General features: G+C 49.8%; 1 protein-coding gene across 1 annotated transcript in view; it reads left to right on the top strand.

The window, feature by feature from the left end:
* The first annotated feature begins 1307 nt into the window (after nt 1–1307).
* DCPS (decapping enzyme, scavenger) overlaps nt 1308–18237 on the top strand; it is a 35627-nt gene continuing 18697 nt past the window's right edge. The window contains exons 1-2 of the mRNA XM_061202415.1: nt 1308–1522; nt 2912–3086. Of these exons, the coding sequence (XP_061058398.1) occupies nt 1322–1522; nt 2912–3086 (376 nt within the window). The 5' untranslated portion in view covers nt 1308–1321. The remainder of the gene's footprint in view (nt 1523–2911; nt 3087–18237) is intronic.

Below are 18237 nucleotides of genomic sequence, written 5' to 3'. Positions count from 1 at the left end.
CACAGTGGACACATGGTCAAAGTGGGTGAAACGGAGCAGGACACTGTGAGGCCTTCCTGGGAGCAGACCCCAGCCCTACCCCCATCTCAAGTTTGTAGAAAAGCTTCAGCCTCCTAGGCCTTCCCAGAGTTTCAAAGAGCAAGTTGAATCAGAGAAGTGAGGAAATGCAGAGACAAAGGAAAACAGTCAAGCAAGACAAAAATAATAATAGTTTAGCCATAAAACAAAGTCAAGGACCCTTAGTTCCTCCGCCAGGGCTAGAGATAATATCCTGAGCCATATCCCTGAGTTATTTTTCAGAGACTGAAGCCCCCACCAGGTGGAAGAAGTTAACTGCAAACCGCATGCTGACCATAACTGCGTAGACTCCCAGCCTCGCTGGAACTAGAAGGTTGATGTTGACTCCAGACATACCACCTAGTTACATCACCACCAACCAATCAGAAGAAGTCCAGGAGCTGATCAGGCACCCCACGACCCTCTCCCTCATCTTGTCTTTAAAATCGCATCCCTGAAAGTCATCAGGGAGTTCAAGTCTTTTGAGCATGAGCTGCCCACTCTCCTTGCTTGGCCCTACCTTGAGAGCCTTGCTACTTTCCTTCACTGCAACCCAGGGTGGGTAGACTGGCGGGCTGGGGGGAGCAGACACAAGCTTGGTTTAGTAATGTGGATACAGAGGGGCAGGAGCCTCCAGGCTCGAGGTTTTAGAAATGTATTTCAGTCCCTGTTCACTTACCTTTCTTTTCAGCAAAAAGTACTGAGAATTGAACACGATGAACATTTCTGTAAAATGAAAACGGGTGAAAACTGGAAATGATTTAAGGGCTCTCTCTAAAAACAAATTGACCAAGAAACAGATTGGCTCAACAGATTTATTTCCGAAACATCCCTTCCACTCTAATCAATGTGGGTGTAATTCTGATTAAAATGTGCATTCAACCAAAGTGTCAAAGCATTCAGAGTCCAAACGGCGTCTTTTGGCTCCTGCCCCTGGCTGGCTGGGGCAGCCCTCTCTCCTGCAGCCTCCCTAGCCCGCCTCTTTAGGGACTTGTTGCCTTCTCGCTGCCCTCAGCACCGGCCTCCACTCGGGCCGGCTAGCACCAGGGGACCAAGGGGAGGTAACTTGAATTAAAACGCTCGTTCCGGGCGGATCCCAGGGATCAGCGCTCCGAGGCTCCCTAGGGCCGGAAGGGATGCGGACTCCGGCGCGCACCACGTCGGGAGTTGTAGTCACCGCTCCTTGGCGGAGGTGGGAGGAGGCGGTCGGGAGGGGCGGGGCCGCGGCCGGGTTCGCGCAGGCGCACACCTGCCGCCGGGCAGCATGGCGGGCACAGCGCCGCAGCCCAACAAGAGAAAGCGCGAACTGGATGCCGAGGAGGCGGAGGCGCCCAGCACGGAGGGGAAGGAAGCGGGCGTTGGGAATGGTACCTCTGCCCCTGTCCGCTTACCTTTCTCCGGCTTTAGAGTGAAAAAAGTGCTGAGGGAGTCTGCGCGGGACAAAATCATTTTCCTACACGGGAAGGTACCATTAGGCAGCCCTGGGGAGGGGATGCGGGAGGGAGTGACCCAATCGTCGCCTCGGAGGCGGATTTTTTTTTTTTTTTCTTTTTTTTAGATTCTTCGGGAAATACCAAGCGCATTCCTCGGGGCGGGGGCGGGGAAGGCAGAGTGCACTAAAATGCAGGGGGGTTAGTTCGTGGAGGAGGCAAGACTACCTGTGAAATTAAGGGAATTAACACGCGTAGGGCTAATTTTCCTAATTCCTCTTTTACTAAAAAAAACTAACATTCGTAGAGTGTATTGCCGATTCAAAATCACATGTTGAAGTCTCTAAGCATTCATCAGTCATTCATTAAACCTGTAAGATGCTAGGAACCCAGCAAGTTCTGGACGGTCTTGCTCATCCAGGCCCCAGGTAGGGACATAGAGAATGTGGGAGGTCTGATCCTTGCTATACAGAACTGCAGCCCCAACCGAGGAGACAGTTTATTAAATTGGTGATTCAGTTCCACATATCACGCGCTGACAGGCCAGCGCTGAGCTGGGTGCAGGGGACGTAGTGATGAAAGTTACCATCCTTGGTCTTCAGGAGAGCAGAGTATCTTCAGGTAGGCAGACACTGCTGCCTCTAATGCCATGCGCTCAGCTTTCCAGCAGGGGCTGAGGAGAGACTGGAGACCACCTCAAGAACTAGTGAGGATGCTGTCCAAGGGTTCTCCAGAACTCCTGGCAGGAGCTCTCACTTTTGAGAGCATCAGGGGGACCTGGCCAAGGCTTCCATGCCTCTCTGTGTCTCTCTCTGTTTTTTGGCGGTGCTGGATCCTAGTTCCCAGACCAGGGATTGAACCCACGCCCCCTGCATTGGAAGCGCGGAGTCTTAACCACTGGACTGATAGGGAAGTCCCTGCAACTTGTTTTTTACAAGGTTCTGTCTGGTTCTCTCAGCCCTACCTGTCTTCAGTCTGCAGCACCTGCTGAAGATTTTAGCCATGAGAACCTTCGACCTAGAAGCCTGTTGGGATACCCAGATTCTAGTTTCTGTTTCAACATTGACTATTCGTGTGACTTTGGGCAAGCAGTCTTCTCTGGATCTCAGTTTCTTCATCTGTAAAATGGGGAGAATTTGACAGAGGCCTTGTGAGCCTAAAATAGAAGACAGCTGAGAAGCTTTGCATCTTTTAGGAGGAGGATGTGAGAGCTGCCACAAGGATTTGGGTTGATGCGATGCCTTCTCTGGGAGAAGAAACATGGGCGCCATCGGCTAGACTTCCCCAGAGGGAAGACTGCAGGGAAGGAAATCCCAAGTGTTGGGATTGCAGAGGCCCTGGGAGCTTTTACATCTTTTACCTTTGCTCTCCAGGCCTCACCTGTGGTTCTGCCCCTGGGCCCACTGATGGTGTCTCACCCACAGGTTAATGAGGCTTCTGGGGATGGGGACGGAGAGGATGCCATTGTGATCCTGGAGAAGACACCATTTCAGGTGGACCACGTTGCCCAGCTCCTGAAGGGCAGCCCTGAGCTCCAGCTGCAGTTCTCCAATGATATCTACAGCACCTATCACCTGTTCCCTCCACGGCAACTGAGTGGTGAGCACGTGGGGTGGAGGTGGCTGCCTGTGGGGAGAGTGGGATGGTGGGGAATTAGGGGGTGCGGTGACCACTCCACAACTGATTTGCATATTCTAGTGCAGTGGTTCCTTATGGAGGAAGAAGGGGACATTTAGAAATCTCTGAAGACGTTTTTGGTTGTCAGACCTGGGGAGATGGGGTGCTGCTGGTACCTAGAAGGTGGAGACCAGAGATGCTGCTAAATATCCTACAAAACACAGGATGGGCCTCCACAACAAAGAAATGGCAATGGTGCCGAGGTTGAGAAACCCAGTTCTGGTGTGATGTGTTTTGGGGTGGTAGTGTGATTCATAGGATAGAACGGTTTCATCTACTAATTGAATAATAATGATTGTCAGCACTTATTAAACCCTTACTGTTGTGCTAGCCACCATTCTAAGTATTCTCCATGTGTCATTGTATTTAATCTTCAAAATAGCCCCATTGTGATAGGACTTTACAGGTGAGGAAAATGCGATTTGGGAAGGTTAAGGAAGTTGTCTAAGATCACACAGCAAGAAGGTGGCAGAAAAACTGAGATCTTTAGTCGACGGAGGACTTGCTCACCACGCGGCTGTGGAATGAGCAGCGTGCTGGGTGCCGCAAGATCATTTAGTTCCCTGAAGGAACTCACTTTCTAGGGGGGAGACAGTGTGATTGAGGAGGACTTGAGAAGGGCAGGAGTTTGTGGGTTAAAAGGCAGTGATTTGGTTTTGATCACAAGTATTTTTTAATTTATTAAGAAGAGGAAGAAGAAGAATATTCCATGCCTAAAGCCAGACGTGATGTGAGCTTTTCTCCTTTAGACGGTTAGATTCAGGAGACAGCTTTGTGGGAGGCATGAGGCAGCCTGGTTGACCTTGAAGGTTCCTTCCAACCAGGAAATTCTGGGATGTACTTTGCAGCCCAGGACAGTTTTATAATATCCTTCTGTCTTTATTTGCCCTCCAGCATTTAAGAACAGTTTGGCTTTACAGATATCCTGCCACGGTCTTTTGGATAGACTTAGTCTTTTCTGCACCCCCGAGAGAGGGTTCTCTTGTAGTCCTTCGGATATATATGTGAATGCTTAATGTGAGACAAGCAAACTTTTCACGGCTGGAAGCAAAAGAGCCCGGTCCTTTGTTGAAAGAGGGCCAGATTGATTGGTTCCCGTTGACGGAAATGGACGGCTGTATTTGCTTTCTCAGGCGCTGACATTTAAGCAGACATAGTCGTCAACACAGCGTGGCGGAAGCATGACAGTAGCCAAACACTGTAGTCAAACACGACGTGGGGCAGCCCCCAAACTACAGGCTCTGGGGCCGTTATTCTGCTGCACCCCTTGCCCTTGCCTTACCCTTTTCTCTCTCCACCCTCCCCGCCCTCATCCAAAATTCAGAAGGTTTTGCTCCACAGAGCAACCTTGTAGAACTCCCTGTCATATTATTTTTTTCAGCACACGTACTTCTGTGGTGCTGCACACAGTTGGTGGTGGCTGCTGCCCCGTCTTTCTATTTTTGTCATTTTTTCCCAGGATAAGCGCTGAAAGAGGCAGTGGATTACCAAGATGACAGGTGTTCGTCCCCATTCAGCCCCGAAGATGTCTACACCTCTTCCCCAGTGCTGCACACTCCCACCTGGGAGCCTCAGGCTTTAGCTCATCTTTTCCAGGGCTCACTGTCTTTAAGCATAAGCGCACAAACAATGCATTATACTCTTTATTTTTCTTACTGAAACTAGGCACAGCAACTTGGAAGTCATGACAGTCTGGCTCAGGGCTCCACCCTCATCCCTCTCTCGTTTCGCTGTACGTCCCGTCCCTGGATGACATACCAGATCAGGGGTTGGCAGACCTTTTCTGTCAAGGACCAGAGATAAATATATTAGGCTTTGTGAGCCACTAATGGTCTCTGTCACATAGTCTTTTCTTTTTTAACCTTTTTAAGAATAAAAGTACTGCTCTTATCTTGCTGGATGTAGGGAAACAGGCCATAGGCTGGATTTGACCTTCTGGCCATGGTTTGTCAACTTCTGTTCCAGATTTTTCCCCCTCAGAGTGTGGTCTGTGGACCAGCAACGTTGGTGTCACCTGAGAGCTTGTTGGAAATGCAGACTCTCAGAGCCCGCTCCAGACCGCACAATCAGAATATGCATTTTAGCAAAAACCCCAGGTGAGTCACATGCACACGAAACTCGTTGAGAGGTCCTGGTCTTTGAACACATCTGTGGGTGACGTTCACATTTATTTCTCCGTCTCTGACCTCTCCAAGAACCCCAGGCTCATACTGAAATAAACACTGACTTGACGTCTCCATTTGGTGGTCTCATAGGTACCTCAGGTAAAATGTGAGAACTGATGCGCTGTCTTTAGAAGCACTTAGCACATATTAAATTGTAGCCACTATGTCTGTTCTGATGTGCTGGGCCCTGTGCTGGGTGCTGGAGCTTCAGAGATGAATGAGAGACCGTCTCTGCCCTCTCAGTCTTGTTTTGGGGAGGGGGCACCCCACAAGCTACTGTGAAAAGGGGGAAGTAAACCTCTCAGGATTGGGTCACTGCCCGGATGCAGGGGACAGCGGTCCTTGGACGTTGGAGCCGTGTCAGACTCATTTCCAGGCCCCAGCAGCCAGGCCCACATCAGGTGTTCAGTAAATGACCCCTGAAGAATGAACCCACAGGCCAGCCCACCTCTCTTTTTTTTCCTGTGGGCCAAGCATTCCACAGCCACGAGGTGGCAGCACGGCCAAAGTATCCCTTTGGCCTTGGTCCTCAGGCTTCTCGGCCCCGCCTCTCCAGTCCCAGTCACCAGCTCATTTCTAAGCTGGCTGCTCTGATGACTTCTTCTGGTATTTCTCTGTTCTTTGGCAGACTTCTTCTCTTCTAGCCTGAGGTTTTGCTGTCTCCTCACTTACCCCTTCCAAGTTCTCAGCCGACCACAAAAGGCTGTTCAGCGAGGCCCTCATGGCCCCCCTACCCCGTTGACCTAATAGAGCACGGGCGTCGGAGTCCGACCCAGCCAAGCGCTAACACTTACTGGTGCTGTTTTGTAGTTTTCATATACAGTGCAGGGGTCAAGGGGTCCGGCCTCCCCTGGCTGGGATCCTGGCTTTGCCATTTACCAATTGTGAGAACTTGAATGTCTGTATTCAACCAACCAATTAGGAAGTGCCTGCTGCCAGGTACACACAGGCGAGGGCATCAGACGTTACCTCCTTTGGGGTTGTAGTGGGGAAGGCAGACGGCAACAAGGAGACACATCGACTCGGCCGTGAACAGGAGAGGGGCTGCTCGGGCAGGGGACCAGGGCTCTGTGGACATGACCCCCAAGCTGAGGCCTGAAGGATGGAAAGGAACCAGCTGTGCAAAGAGCTGGTGAGAGGGGCGGGGAGAATGCCCTGGGCTGAGGCTGCAGCACGTGTTCTGGGGGAGGAAAGGGACACGGAGAGTAGCGGGAGCCTGGTGGGCGGTTGGTGACGGAGCTGTGTGACCCAGATGAAGCTGAGGAAGTAGCTGCAGTTATTTTCTTGTTAAATTAGGTTAGTAACTGAACCTACGTCAGGATGGAAATAAATGAGACAAGAAAGGGTGTTTTAAGGTGTTTTAGCCTCTATCCACAGTGAGAGATATAGATATAGTTTACATTGTGACCCAGTGCAGATAGATAAATATATGTGACTATAAGGTACAGAAAGAATTCACAAAACAGTACTTACCCTTACGTTATGGGACACGCTCTAGTATTCTCATCTTCATTCCAGTCTTGTCTGTTTCCTTTTGTTTAGATGCTGGTCTTAACCTCCTAAATTAATTTCCTCACCACTGTCATGGGTTATGACCCACTGGGATAAGGTATCTAAAGCACTTAGCACAGTGGCATATGGTGTGTACTCAAAAGTGTTAGTCATCTTTTGTTGTTGTTTTTCCACCTTTAAAATTATATGAGCCTTAAATGAAACAATATATGTAACAGAGGGAAACATGCCTGGCCCTGACCACGGTCCAGTTTCCTTTGTTCCCCCTGTAGCCATGTGGCAAATGTGAGGACCTTGTGGGCCAGATGGCGGGGCAGAGCCTGGCCCCCTCCCGCTCCAGCTCTCACGCTTTCACGCCTGTGGCCCATCAGTGGAGCCCTTTCATTGGGAACTCTGTTCTCTTACCCGGGGAAGAAGGGGCAGATAGTAGGCAGAGCGGTGTGACTCAGAAATCCAGACTGCCTCTAAAAAGGCTGTGGTTCTCCCTGCTGTGAGAGCAGGGGTGGGGAGTCTCAAGTGCAGAGCAGACAGCTTCTGTGTGTGAGTAAGGCCGCGCCAGGGAGCTGAGGGACCCTGGGAATCCCATCTTCTCGTGGGTGCAGGCAACTCCCAGAACTCTAGCTACAGGCCCGGTATTCTGTACAGAGGCAAAACCTGGGGCTCTGGAGGAGGGGCATTTTAAAAGGCCAGCCACTCCCATAAGAGTTTTTCTGGCAGCATAGAAAAAACTAGAAACAGTCCAGATAACAACTAACAATAAGAGTAGGTAAGTAAATCCTGCACTGGACTACTTCTCCACCCAGCTACACACGTCAGGAAGGAAGGCTCTACACACATAGGGCCGGAAAAGCAAGACATAAAATACTGTGTGATTCGTTGATTCCGATTAGATCACGTTGAAGAACAAGCAGAACTAAACAATACCTGCTTGTGGATGCATTCATGCCTCATACAACTAGGAAGACAAAAAAAGAAATGATTAACCCCTAATTCAGCAAATGATTATCCCTGGCGGGGCAGGGCAGAGACTTCGGGTAATATTTGTTTCTTGGGCTGTGTGCTCCATGCATGGAGGTTCTTTTATTTTAGGTCTTTAAACAGTCTATATTTTATATTTATGTACATATGCGTGTGTATATGTGTATATATGTGTGTGTGTGTGTATATATACGTATATATGTGTGTTACATATGTACACAGACACACATTTAATATTTACAGTATATTTCCCAATTAAAAATTAAGAAAAACTGGCAAGCCCTTGGAAGAACTAAGAATATTCCCCAGCTGCATTATAGGGCTCTGCCCTCATTCTCAAGTTTGGTTTCTAGTCACTGTTGCTGCAAGTAAAAGTGTTTGATTAAGGCCTCCTGCCTTCCTCTGGGTCTGGGGCACTAGCAGACTTTTGTTTCTGTTCTGCCTTCTGCGGACGAGGGAGCCCTGTGCTGTGCGGTGCCCACTCGGGACAGTGCCAGCGGGCAGAGGAGGGTGGCATGTGGCCTCCTCCAACGACTGGAGGACAGGGCCGGTACCAGGCTCCGTGGCTCCGCTCCAGCACAGACTGGCACAGGCCTCTCACTCTGTCCCCTCGGGTGTCCTCCGCAGCCCTCCCGGCACAGCTGAGCTGAAGGACAAGTGCAGTTTGAACCGTGACCAGCAGGGGAAGCCTTGCCAGACAGGTCTCGGCCAGGACAGCACCAGAGCAGGGTGGGGAAGGGCGCCAGCATCATCCAACACGAGAAATACCCCAGGCTCAGGGCCACATCACGGAATTGCTCTGAGACTCAGTTTCTCTGAATGAGAAATGAGGAATCGAGTAGCTGACTAGCCTACCTCAGGGGGCTTCGGTATCAGATGAGGTCATAAAATCATCATTTCTCAGCTCTGAATGGGATGCAGAGGTTAGTCATCAGAGTTGCTTGAGGAGCTTTCTTGAATACAGAGTCTGGACCTACTGAATAAGAGTGTCTGGGGTAGGCTGGGGCATTTATCAAAGTCATGCAGTCACACGGTCAAATAGTCAAATAGCACGGAGGCTTATCTGGGTAGAGACAGGCTCTGGTACCACTCTGACCCACCCTGGTTCTGCCTTCCAGAAGTAACTACCATTAAGACAGTGTCTGGGGTTAGTGCTTCTGGTGATTTCTTCTAGACACTTAACTGAGTAACATGCTTATACACCGCTTTCTTGATTTATCAGTTTTGACATTATCAATTTCCCACAGTGGAAGATGAAAGTCTTAGCTCCTTTACATTTTCATCACCCTCCCTCCCTCCTCCTCCCAATTTTTGATGTTTATATTATTATTTCCAGGGTTTTTTTCTTAATTGCCTTTGGAAGCCTAAATATATCAAAATCTTTAGTCCTTATTCCGTGTACTCTAGGTTGTATCACTCTGCTGGGGGAGAGTATCGGTGAGAAGCCTCCGGCCTTCCCTTCCCAGCACCTCTTCTGTCCTTTGCTGTCCCCCAGCTTCTCTGTCAGCTGTACTGTACTTGTATTTCACAGCTCCCAGGCAGCCCTGAGATCACGAGGGCAAACCACTTACAACCATTCTGTACCCAGACAGCCATTCTGTTTTCCACATTCAGTACAGTATTCAATTACGTGAGATAGCGACACTTTATTATAAAATAGGCCTTGTGTTAGATGGTGGTGCCCAGCTGTAGGCTAATGTTAGTGTTCTGAGCGCGTTCGGGGTAGGCTAGACTGAGGTATGGTGTAGGTTAGGTGTAGTAAATGCGTTTTTGACTTAGGATGGGTTTATCTGCATGTAACCTCATCATAAGGTGAGGAGGCCCTGTACTCTGAAATTACCTAGTCATTTACTTTAATAATTTGCTATGTATCTCCTTCCTTCCTTCTGGAAACATTGTTTCCAAAATGCTCTTCTCTTTTCGCTCCAATCTGGAGAGCTGATTCTTGAGGCGTGCTTTGAGCTCTCAACAGACTTCCCTTCCACAGCTGCTTTCCTGGGTTAGATCCACTGTGTTCTGGATGCTGTGTCTTTTTCTTTCTTGTTTTACTCTTGTTTAGCTGAAGTACATTCTTAAGTACTTCCTCAGAAAGAATAAATGACAGGAAAAATTTGAATCTTTTGTTTTGCCCTCACTTTTTTTTTTTTTTTTTTTTTTGGCCACACCACGTGGCTTGTGGGATCTTAGTTCCCCAACCAGGGGTTGAACCGAGGCCCTTGGCAGTGAGAGTGCAGAGTCCTAACCAGTGAACCACCAGGGAAGTCCCTGCCCTCACTTTTAATTTATGATTTGACTGAATACAGAATTTAAATTTATTTCCCCTCCGAATATTAAAGGCATTGATCTCTTGACTTAAATAAAGCATTGTTGCTAATAAGATATCCAGTGCCAGTTTAATTCTCATTTCTCTGTAGCTAACTTCGCTTTTTGTTGTCATTTGTTTGCTCTGTTAGTTTCCTCTCTGGAAGCATATAAGATGTCTTCTATCTTTAGTGCAGTGGGGTTTTGTAATGCTGTGTCTAGGTTGGATTTTTTTTTTTTTTTTCATTCATTCCGCTGGGTACTTTTGGACCCTTTCAATTTAAAGTCTTATGTTAGCCTTTCACTCTGAATATTTTTTCTATTATTTCTTTGATAATTTCCTTCTCTCTGTTTCCTTTATTTCCTCTTACTGGAAATCCTATTAGTTGTCAGACTTCCTAGATTGGTCCTGAAACAGGAGGGAAGGGGGCAGGGCACAGCCTTTGAAAGAATGATATAGCCCAAGGACATGACATAAACTGATTAGAACCAAATGGGTCCAAGATGGCAGACAAGTCAACTTCCATTAGACCTTGAGCCTCAGTATACACTCACTGTAACACATCAGCAGGCTAAATGACACACCTACAGGCACCATGACGGTTCCAAGACCGACCATAAGGATCAAAAAGTGGGTGGTGGCCCCATTCCTGGAAATCCCCGCCCCTTCCCTAAATAGCTGGAATACTCCTCCCACTCATTAGCCTATGAAATTACCCACCCCTGTAAAAACTGACAACCCCATACCCTGGTGCCTTTCTCGCCTTCTGAGATGGCCCACACTCTGTCTGTGGAGTGTGTTTCTCTCTAAGTAAATCCACTTCTTACCGATCACTTTGTCTCTCACTGAATTCTTTCTGCAGTGAGACATCAAGAACCTGAGCTTCATTAAGTCCTGAAACCAGGTGTGTGATCTCAGTTGGAAGACCGGGGGTTTTGGCCGGGTTCGAGTCACGGCCACGTGGGTTCAAGTCCCAGTCTGGGTTTTGGCCAGGTTTGAGTCCTGGCATGTGGGTTCAAGTCCCAATCTGAGGTGCACGGTTTCAGTCCCACGTGCTGTTTCTGTTCTCTTCCTTTTCCCATCTGTGTCTTTCCTTTCTGTAGTCTGGTAGATGGTCTTGACGTTGTCCTCCAGACCTCCTAGTGAAGGTGTTCATTTGGGAGCCACCATTTTAATTTTCTTTCTTCTGGTCCTCTGATTATTTCATTTTCATAGCATCTTGCTCTTGCTTCACAGAGGCCACATTGGGTTGACTTTCTCTGACACACTAATTAGAATTGTTTTAAAAATTATCTCCTGACCCTTAAATGATCCCGTTTCCTCTGGGATCTGGTTCTGGTTGTTTATTTTGGTCATTCTTTTTCAGGCTGCTGTTTTTCCCTCAGCGTCTGGTGAATGTTAGTTCATTTGTATTTATTAAAAAAAGTTTTTTTTGGCCATACCATGTGGCTTGTGGGATCTTAGTTCCCCGACCAGGAATCGAACCCGGGCCCTCCGCAGCAAAAGCACAGAGTCCTAACCACCGGACCGCCAGGGAATTCCCGCTTCATTTGTATTTAAAATTGCAGAACCAGGCTGATAGTCTAGTGAGCTGATAGGTAGGTCTGTTTCCACAATAGGCCTCTCTTGGGTGGGTAGCTGCCCAGTGCTGTGCACACGGGGCGTGGGGCTTGTCGGCCGTCTGGCCTTGCCTGAGTGTGCGGCTTGACCAGTGTGTGCTCTGGAGCCTGCATGCTCTCTTGTCCACCACAGCTCATGGGCCATATCTGGCCTGCTTCCTTTGGTATGGCCCATGAGATAAGAATGGTTTTTACATTTTTCAAGAGTTGTTTAAAAAAAAGAAAACTAAGAAGAGTTTTCCTACCCCTGCTCCAGCCCAAGGGTTAATATCTTTGGGGCACATTCCTCTGTTTTCATCTGCATTAAGTGCCTGCCCCTAGGATGAAGGTAGGCAATGGATGGAGCCAGTTGGTACAGCTCTTCTCTAGAGGGGGCCTTTAGCTGGTCCTAGTCTCCAGCGTCGTTTCCCGTCCTGTCCTCTGTCCCTGCTTGTTTAGAGCCCACATCCTCTTCTGGTTCCTGTGGTGAGGCTGGCAGTCACCTCCCTGTAGCCCATTGGATGCTCCAGGCTGCAGCTTCCTTCAGTGTGGTCTCATCCACTCACATCCTACCTTCCACTTCCTAACTTAGGAAAATGAATTGCAGTCTCTCATTCTCTGCTGCCTCCCTGTTCTTGTTCCCGTCACTGTTACGGGTTTGTTCCTATTTGTACGTCATTACTGCCATTGCAGTGGGTTTTTGAAACGGCCTGAGAGTCACTATTAAATAGGAGATGGGGACGTTCCCCATATGTCTCAATATGCCGAGTGGGGCTCTGTAGGTGTAGGGAGCTTAGGCCATAGAGAAGTTACCCCACTGAGGCCATGGCCAGATGGAGCCAGTGTTGGTGAGCTGAGACAGACACCTCGTTTCTCCCAGACTCCCTTGCACAGAGCGAGTCCTAGGTGCTCATGCACAGTGGGTGGGGTGTCAGACATGGCCAGATCCATAAGATATTGAAACCTGTGTCCCTCTGACCTAGCGTTTCTACTTCTAGGTGTCTGACTTAGACAGTCACTCATACACGTCACAAAGAGGGGCCAGAATGTCCACTGCAGCATCGTTTGTGATAGAAAAAATGAAAAATAAAACCAAAACCAACCTAAGTGACCCTGTGTGTGTGAGAAAGGTTAATAGGCGTGGTACGTACGCAGCCTAGGCTACAATGCGATTGTTACAAAGGAGGAAGGAGGTCTGTATGGACTGTCCTGGGAGATGTCTGAGGTCACAGCTAATCCCTAAAGACTCATCCCTCTCCTGCTTAAAAAATAGACCTCTATGTACATGTGTTCATGTATATGTAAATTCATTCAAGAAGAGACTGGAATAATGAGCACCGAACTATTATTGGTGTTTACCTCAATGAAAAGGATTAGGGGTTAGACCTCTGGATTACTTGAGAATATAATCACATGATGCTCTGTTAGAGATTTTTTAGGATGTTAACCTCATCCCCAAACAAACCAAACAAAGAAGCAGACCAGAAGATGAGCCTGGACGGGGGCCTCTGGCTGTGTCCTTACTTCACAGCCTGAATGACCCTCGTTGTACGGGGCTTGTCAGTTCATCAACAAGTACTGCGTACCCCCAACTATGCAGACCCCAAGCTCTGGAGATTTACACTTAGCTGCAGAGACATACCTGGGAGGTACTGGTCAAGAGCGTGTGGCCGTGGAGGGGTGATGCTGGGAGCTGGCGGGGTGGGCCCTGCACAGTTAGCTCCTCCCACACCTGGAGACGGGAAGGCAGAAGGTGGTTCCCGGTGAGGACAGCGGTGTGGACAGAGCTGCGGAGTGGCCTCAGCTAGCTGGGCTTTGAAGTGGGGCTTCTTTAATGGAGCAGGGGAAAGGCGAGCCAGCCCACAGGGGTCTCTCTTCATCAGCAGAGGCCACCTAAAGATGGCAGATTTCTGTCTACCTTTCTCCCTGGGAGCTTCAGAGCTTCTGACACCAGCAAGCCAGGGCCCTCTCTGGGGCTTAGAGGGACAGTGGAATAAAAACAAGCAGAAACTTCAAGGCGGAAGGGTCCCTACCACCAGAGTAAACTTCTTGTCCCAGAATCTGGGTTCTGCCTTCCTCTCAGCCGTCTGACGGGCCTCGCTTGCCCTCCCCCGCCAGCTCCGCTCCGAGCGCCCTCGGGTGCGGCCTCCTCCGTGCCCCCATCTCCTCCTTCACCGGCTGGGAGCAGAAGCCTCTCTTCAGTTCTCTGTTTAGACTTGTGGCTTCTGCGAGGCTGGGAAAAGCCGCTGCGTTCAGAGCCTGTTTAGAAGTGGCTAGATCCTGAGCTCCTGAAATGTGGCCACCACTCTCTCTCACTCTCTCAGATGGGGCAAGGCACCAAGACTCTGTGGCAGTCTTAAGGCTCGAGTCAGCAGAAAGTCAACTTGCTCAGGACCAGTGGGCGAGGGTGGATTACCCGTACGTTAGCTGGTCCCACTTCAGCCTGGGCGGCCTGGTTCTGATCCGTGCTTCTCCGTGAGCGAAGGCCTGGCATTCCGGTAGTCCTGGCTCCCCGGAGGCGGTGTGTCCTGTGCCCTCCACCTTCTCGCTTCGCGCCAGCACACGCAGGATGCCCTGAGACTTGACGCCTCTGCTTCTTTCAGAGTGAAGTAAGGAGATGCCTTTAGACAGAAGTTGAGATTGAGGCCGTCTTCTGGGACTCCTGAGTGTTCAGTCTAACAGCTTTTAAGAGTCAGGTCCACTGGGCCCCAGAACAGTTTCTTCCCACGTGTGGGGTTAGGGTCTCGCCAGGACTGTGGATGGCAGCTCCATTATCTCGTTAGATACCTGCTCTCATCCTTCTGTTCAGATGCAACTCGTGGAGTGCTGTGCGCCCTGCAGCCGTCCTGCCGCAGCAGTTCCCATCCCTAAAGGATGTAACCCCTGGGGCTGCATGCAGAGTCACTGAATTTGTGGCTGGGCCGTCAGGTCCTGTCAGACCCTCTCCTGACCCTCCCGGGCCTCGGAGGACCAAGGAGAGGGGGCGGGGAGGAGCCTGCCGGAGCCAGGGTCTTGCTAAAATCGGCATCTGCCTCTCCTCTGTCTCCAGTGGCATCTCTGTGCTTTCGTTGAGACAGGTAATTAGCTGTTTGGAGGTTTGCTGTGGGGCGGTTGAAGCTGCTTTCCAGTAGGATCCCGACCACACCCTTCAGCCCAGTTTATCCTTGATCTGGAGGTCTTTTCAGGCCTCACTTGAGTACTTTCAGCATCCTGCAGCATGGGACAATGGACGCCCCGCCCCGGGCCTCCTCTTTCAGCCTCCGGCCTGCTCTCTGGTCTCTATGACACCAGGGCTGCAGAGGGTGTTGTCTGGCGGGGGGAGGTCCCCAAGAGGAGGAAAGAAAACGCAAGTCCCGGGAGACCCCCCACCAGCCTCTCCCCTTGCCAACCTTCTCTAGGAGTGCTCTGATGGGGTGCCCTGCCAGCCTGGGTCTGGCAGCCCATCACGCGGGTGTCTGCTTGGCTCCTGTGGACGGAGGGCGGGGTGGGCCTCGCAGCCGCTCCCGCTTTCCTCTTGCTTCTCCCCTGCTCCCCTGAGCCTGCACATCTGGGTCAAATAAGTTGAAAGCAGCTCCTGATAATGACGGGAGAGCAGAAGCCACAGGCTGGGCCGCAGCGATGACCTCACTGGGGAGAAGTCGGCAGCAGCGCTGGAAAGCAGGCTTGTTTGAACGTGTGTGTGGGAAGGAGAGCAGACTGTCTGTGGTTTGCATTTTCATGTTTCATGGGCAACAGCATTTTCCTGGGGATTTGGCGAAGCTAGCTTTGGCAGAGAGCAAGAAAGGCAGCTGCTCTTTCCTGTCTGTAGCCCTGCCTCTGAAAGCAGTTGGGCTTTCGTGTCTGGGTGGGGGACAGGGTTGGTTTTATTTGTTGGAGAAGGATGTTCAGGAGACCCTAATTAAGGGCCCTGACAGGCAGGACGTAGCTGTGTGCTGGCCAAGGGCACACCAGCCTGCCCCTTGGGCTGCGGGGAGAGGGTGCGGGTGTGGACACGGCTGCTGTCACCTGGGTTGTGTGTCGGTGTGGCCATTCCCGCCGCCACGGCACCCCTGTAGAGAAACAGCTGCTGCCCTGAGCCCACAAGGGCGGCGACCGCCGCGCCCCAGGCCTCCTTCCCCACCATCCAGCACTGTCACCGTGGGTGGGCGGCAGGGCGGTTGGTACCACCCACAGAAGTCGAAGCAGCCATTGTTCCCTGTTGTCCGCGGGCTCGTCTTCATCCCTCTGTGCTCCCCTCCAGAGCCTGTTCCAGCCCAGCACCTGGCTTCAGCGGACCCCCTGGGGCCGCTCCTCAGACAGGCCCCCGGCGCTGAGGGGAGCGTGCTTCTGCTTCCCTGCGCTCCCAGGGGCCACGCAGCGAGCATCGAGGATCACGTTGTTGGGCTCTCGCTCTGACGTCCTCCCGGACCTCCCAGTCTGCAGCTCCAATCGCTCTGGCACCTCACTGAGCTCTTTGGTTTTGCTGGCGGCTGTTTACGTGTCTCCAGGAGGGGTTGGAACGAATCGTGTCTCTCCTATCTGATAGGGCTGCTTTTTGGAGAAAGTGGCTGCAGCACAGGTTTCTTAGGAGAAGGCCTGGAAGAGGATGGCCCTGTAGCAGGGAAAGCACTATTGCATAGAGGAGTCGGACTTCTTAGGTTCAATCTCAGCTCCACCACTTACTAGCTGTATGACCTTGGGTAACTTACTAACCTCCCTGGACTTCAGTTTTAAGGGGTGGCTTATTCTGTTTTTAATATATTTGTTATGAAGTGATCCATATTTGTTTTAGAAAATGTAATGAATACCCAAAAAAACTAATTTTAAAAATTACAATTACACACATCTCCACTGCCCAGAGATAACATCCCATCTTGGAATATGTCCTGAATTTCGGACTTTTTTCTGTGTGTGCTTGTGTGTATGCAGTTGTACATGCACACGCTCTTTTATCAGTAAAGTGGCATATATTCTGTTCTGTAGACTGTATTGTGAGGGCCCAATATGTGTCAGGTGCTGTTTCAGGCACAGTACACCCAGTGTACAAAACAGAGTCTTTGCTCTCAAGGAGCTGATGTCCAGTTGTAGAGGAGAGGAACCATAAATAACAAATAGGTCAAGAGTCAGTAACCGGCTAAGAAGAAAAATAAAACATTAGAAGGGAGACAGAAGGACAGGGACCTGGGCTTCCAGTTAAAAGGGGGCAGTTCAAGTGCCCACCTGCTTCCTTTAAAACCCTCATGAAAAATGGCATGAAAGGAATTACCTTTAAATAAAATTAACCCATAAAGACTAGAGGGAGAGGAGACAAACCGAGGAAGTGAAGGGAGGAGGAGGAACTGACGTGGCAGGTCTGAGAGGGGAAGCCTGAGCCACGGCTGCCGAAATCCCCTTTCCCGCTTCACAGGGCTGGTAACTGCTCCTTCCAGAGATGGGTCTAGAGATTCTAGGTGCTGGTGAGGGTGGGGTGATGGTACCAAAATGTAGAAGGTTAAGTGGAAGTCAGCACATTTAGTGTTGAGATGACCCCTGGCCACCTTCCCTCCACCCACCTGCTTTTCTTCCTCATCGCTCAGAATGCTGCCTGCCAGGTTCCTACCTCCACATATGAAACTGGAAGAATCATATGGGGAATCTGACCAGCCCAAGAGAAAAGACTTAAGTTCTTGAGCGCTCCATCATGCAAAGGAATAGCCTGATGATCCTAAAATGAGGCTCCAGGTGAGCGCTCGTGTGTCTGCAAGCTTCCCGCCAGCGACTTAGTGCTCTACTCTTACATATGAGTGAGCGGACAAACCAGGTGGCAGACTTTTGAGTAATGCCTCAGTTAAAAAAGAAAGGACAAGGAAAAGGAAGGAAGGAAAAGAAAGAGACTTGGAGGAGACAGAGACTACGCAGGGAGAAGGAATTTTCAAAGACTGTCATTAATCTCAGAGAGAAATTATGGTATATAGAAAGCAAAAGAACAAGATACTATCAATAAGGAAGTTTTTTTTGAAGCTCTTAGAAATTAAAAATACAGCAGAAATGGGACTTCCCTGGTGGTCCAGCGGGTAAGACTCCATGCTCCTAATGCAGGGGGCCCGGGTTTGATCCCTGGTCAGGGAACTAGTTCCTGCATGCCTCAACTAAGAGCCCACGTGCCACAACTAAAGATCCTATGTGCCGCAACTAAGACCTCACGGCAGCCAAGTAAATAAATAAATAAATATTTTTTTAAATGCAGCAGAAATGAAAACAGAAGAGAAGATGAAGAAAAATTCCTGAAAAGTAGAGCAGAAAGACATAGAGCTGGAAAATGGGAGAGAAAAGAAAACTACAAGATGAATCAAAGAAGTTAAATATGCAAATAGTGTTCCAGAAAGAAAGGGCAGAGAAAATGGGGAAGAAAATAATCAAAGAAATGAGTCCCAGGACTGAAGAACATGATTTTCAAGATTGAAAGGGCCTGACACTTACCCAGCTCGATGGGTGAATGTAAACCCGCTCCAAGACCCATCAACACAATCAGGACACGGGGGACAGGGAGGAAAACACAG

Source organism: Eubalaena glacialis, chromosome 10 (genome assembly GCF_028564815.1).
Source record: "Eubalaena glacialis isolate mEubGla1 chromosome 10, mEubGla1.1.hap2.+ XY, whole genome shotgun sequence".
Lineage (NCBI taxonomy): Eukaryota > Metazoa > Chordata > Mammalia > Artiodactyla > Balaenidae > Eubalaena > Eubalaena glacialis.
Note: the sequence above shows the minus strand (reverse complement) of the source record. Positions and strands in the feature narration are given on the sequence as shown.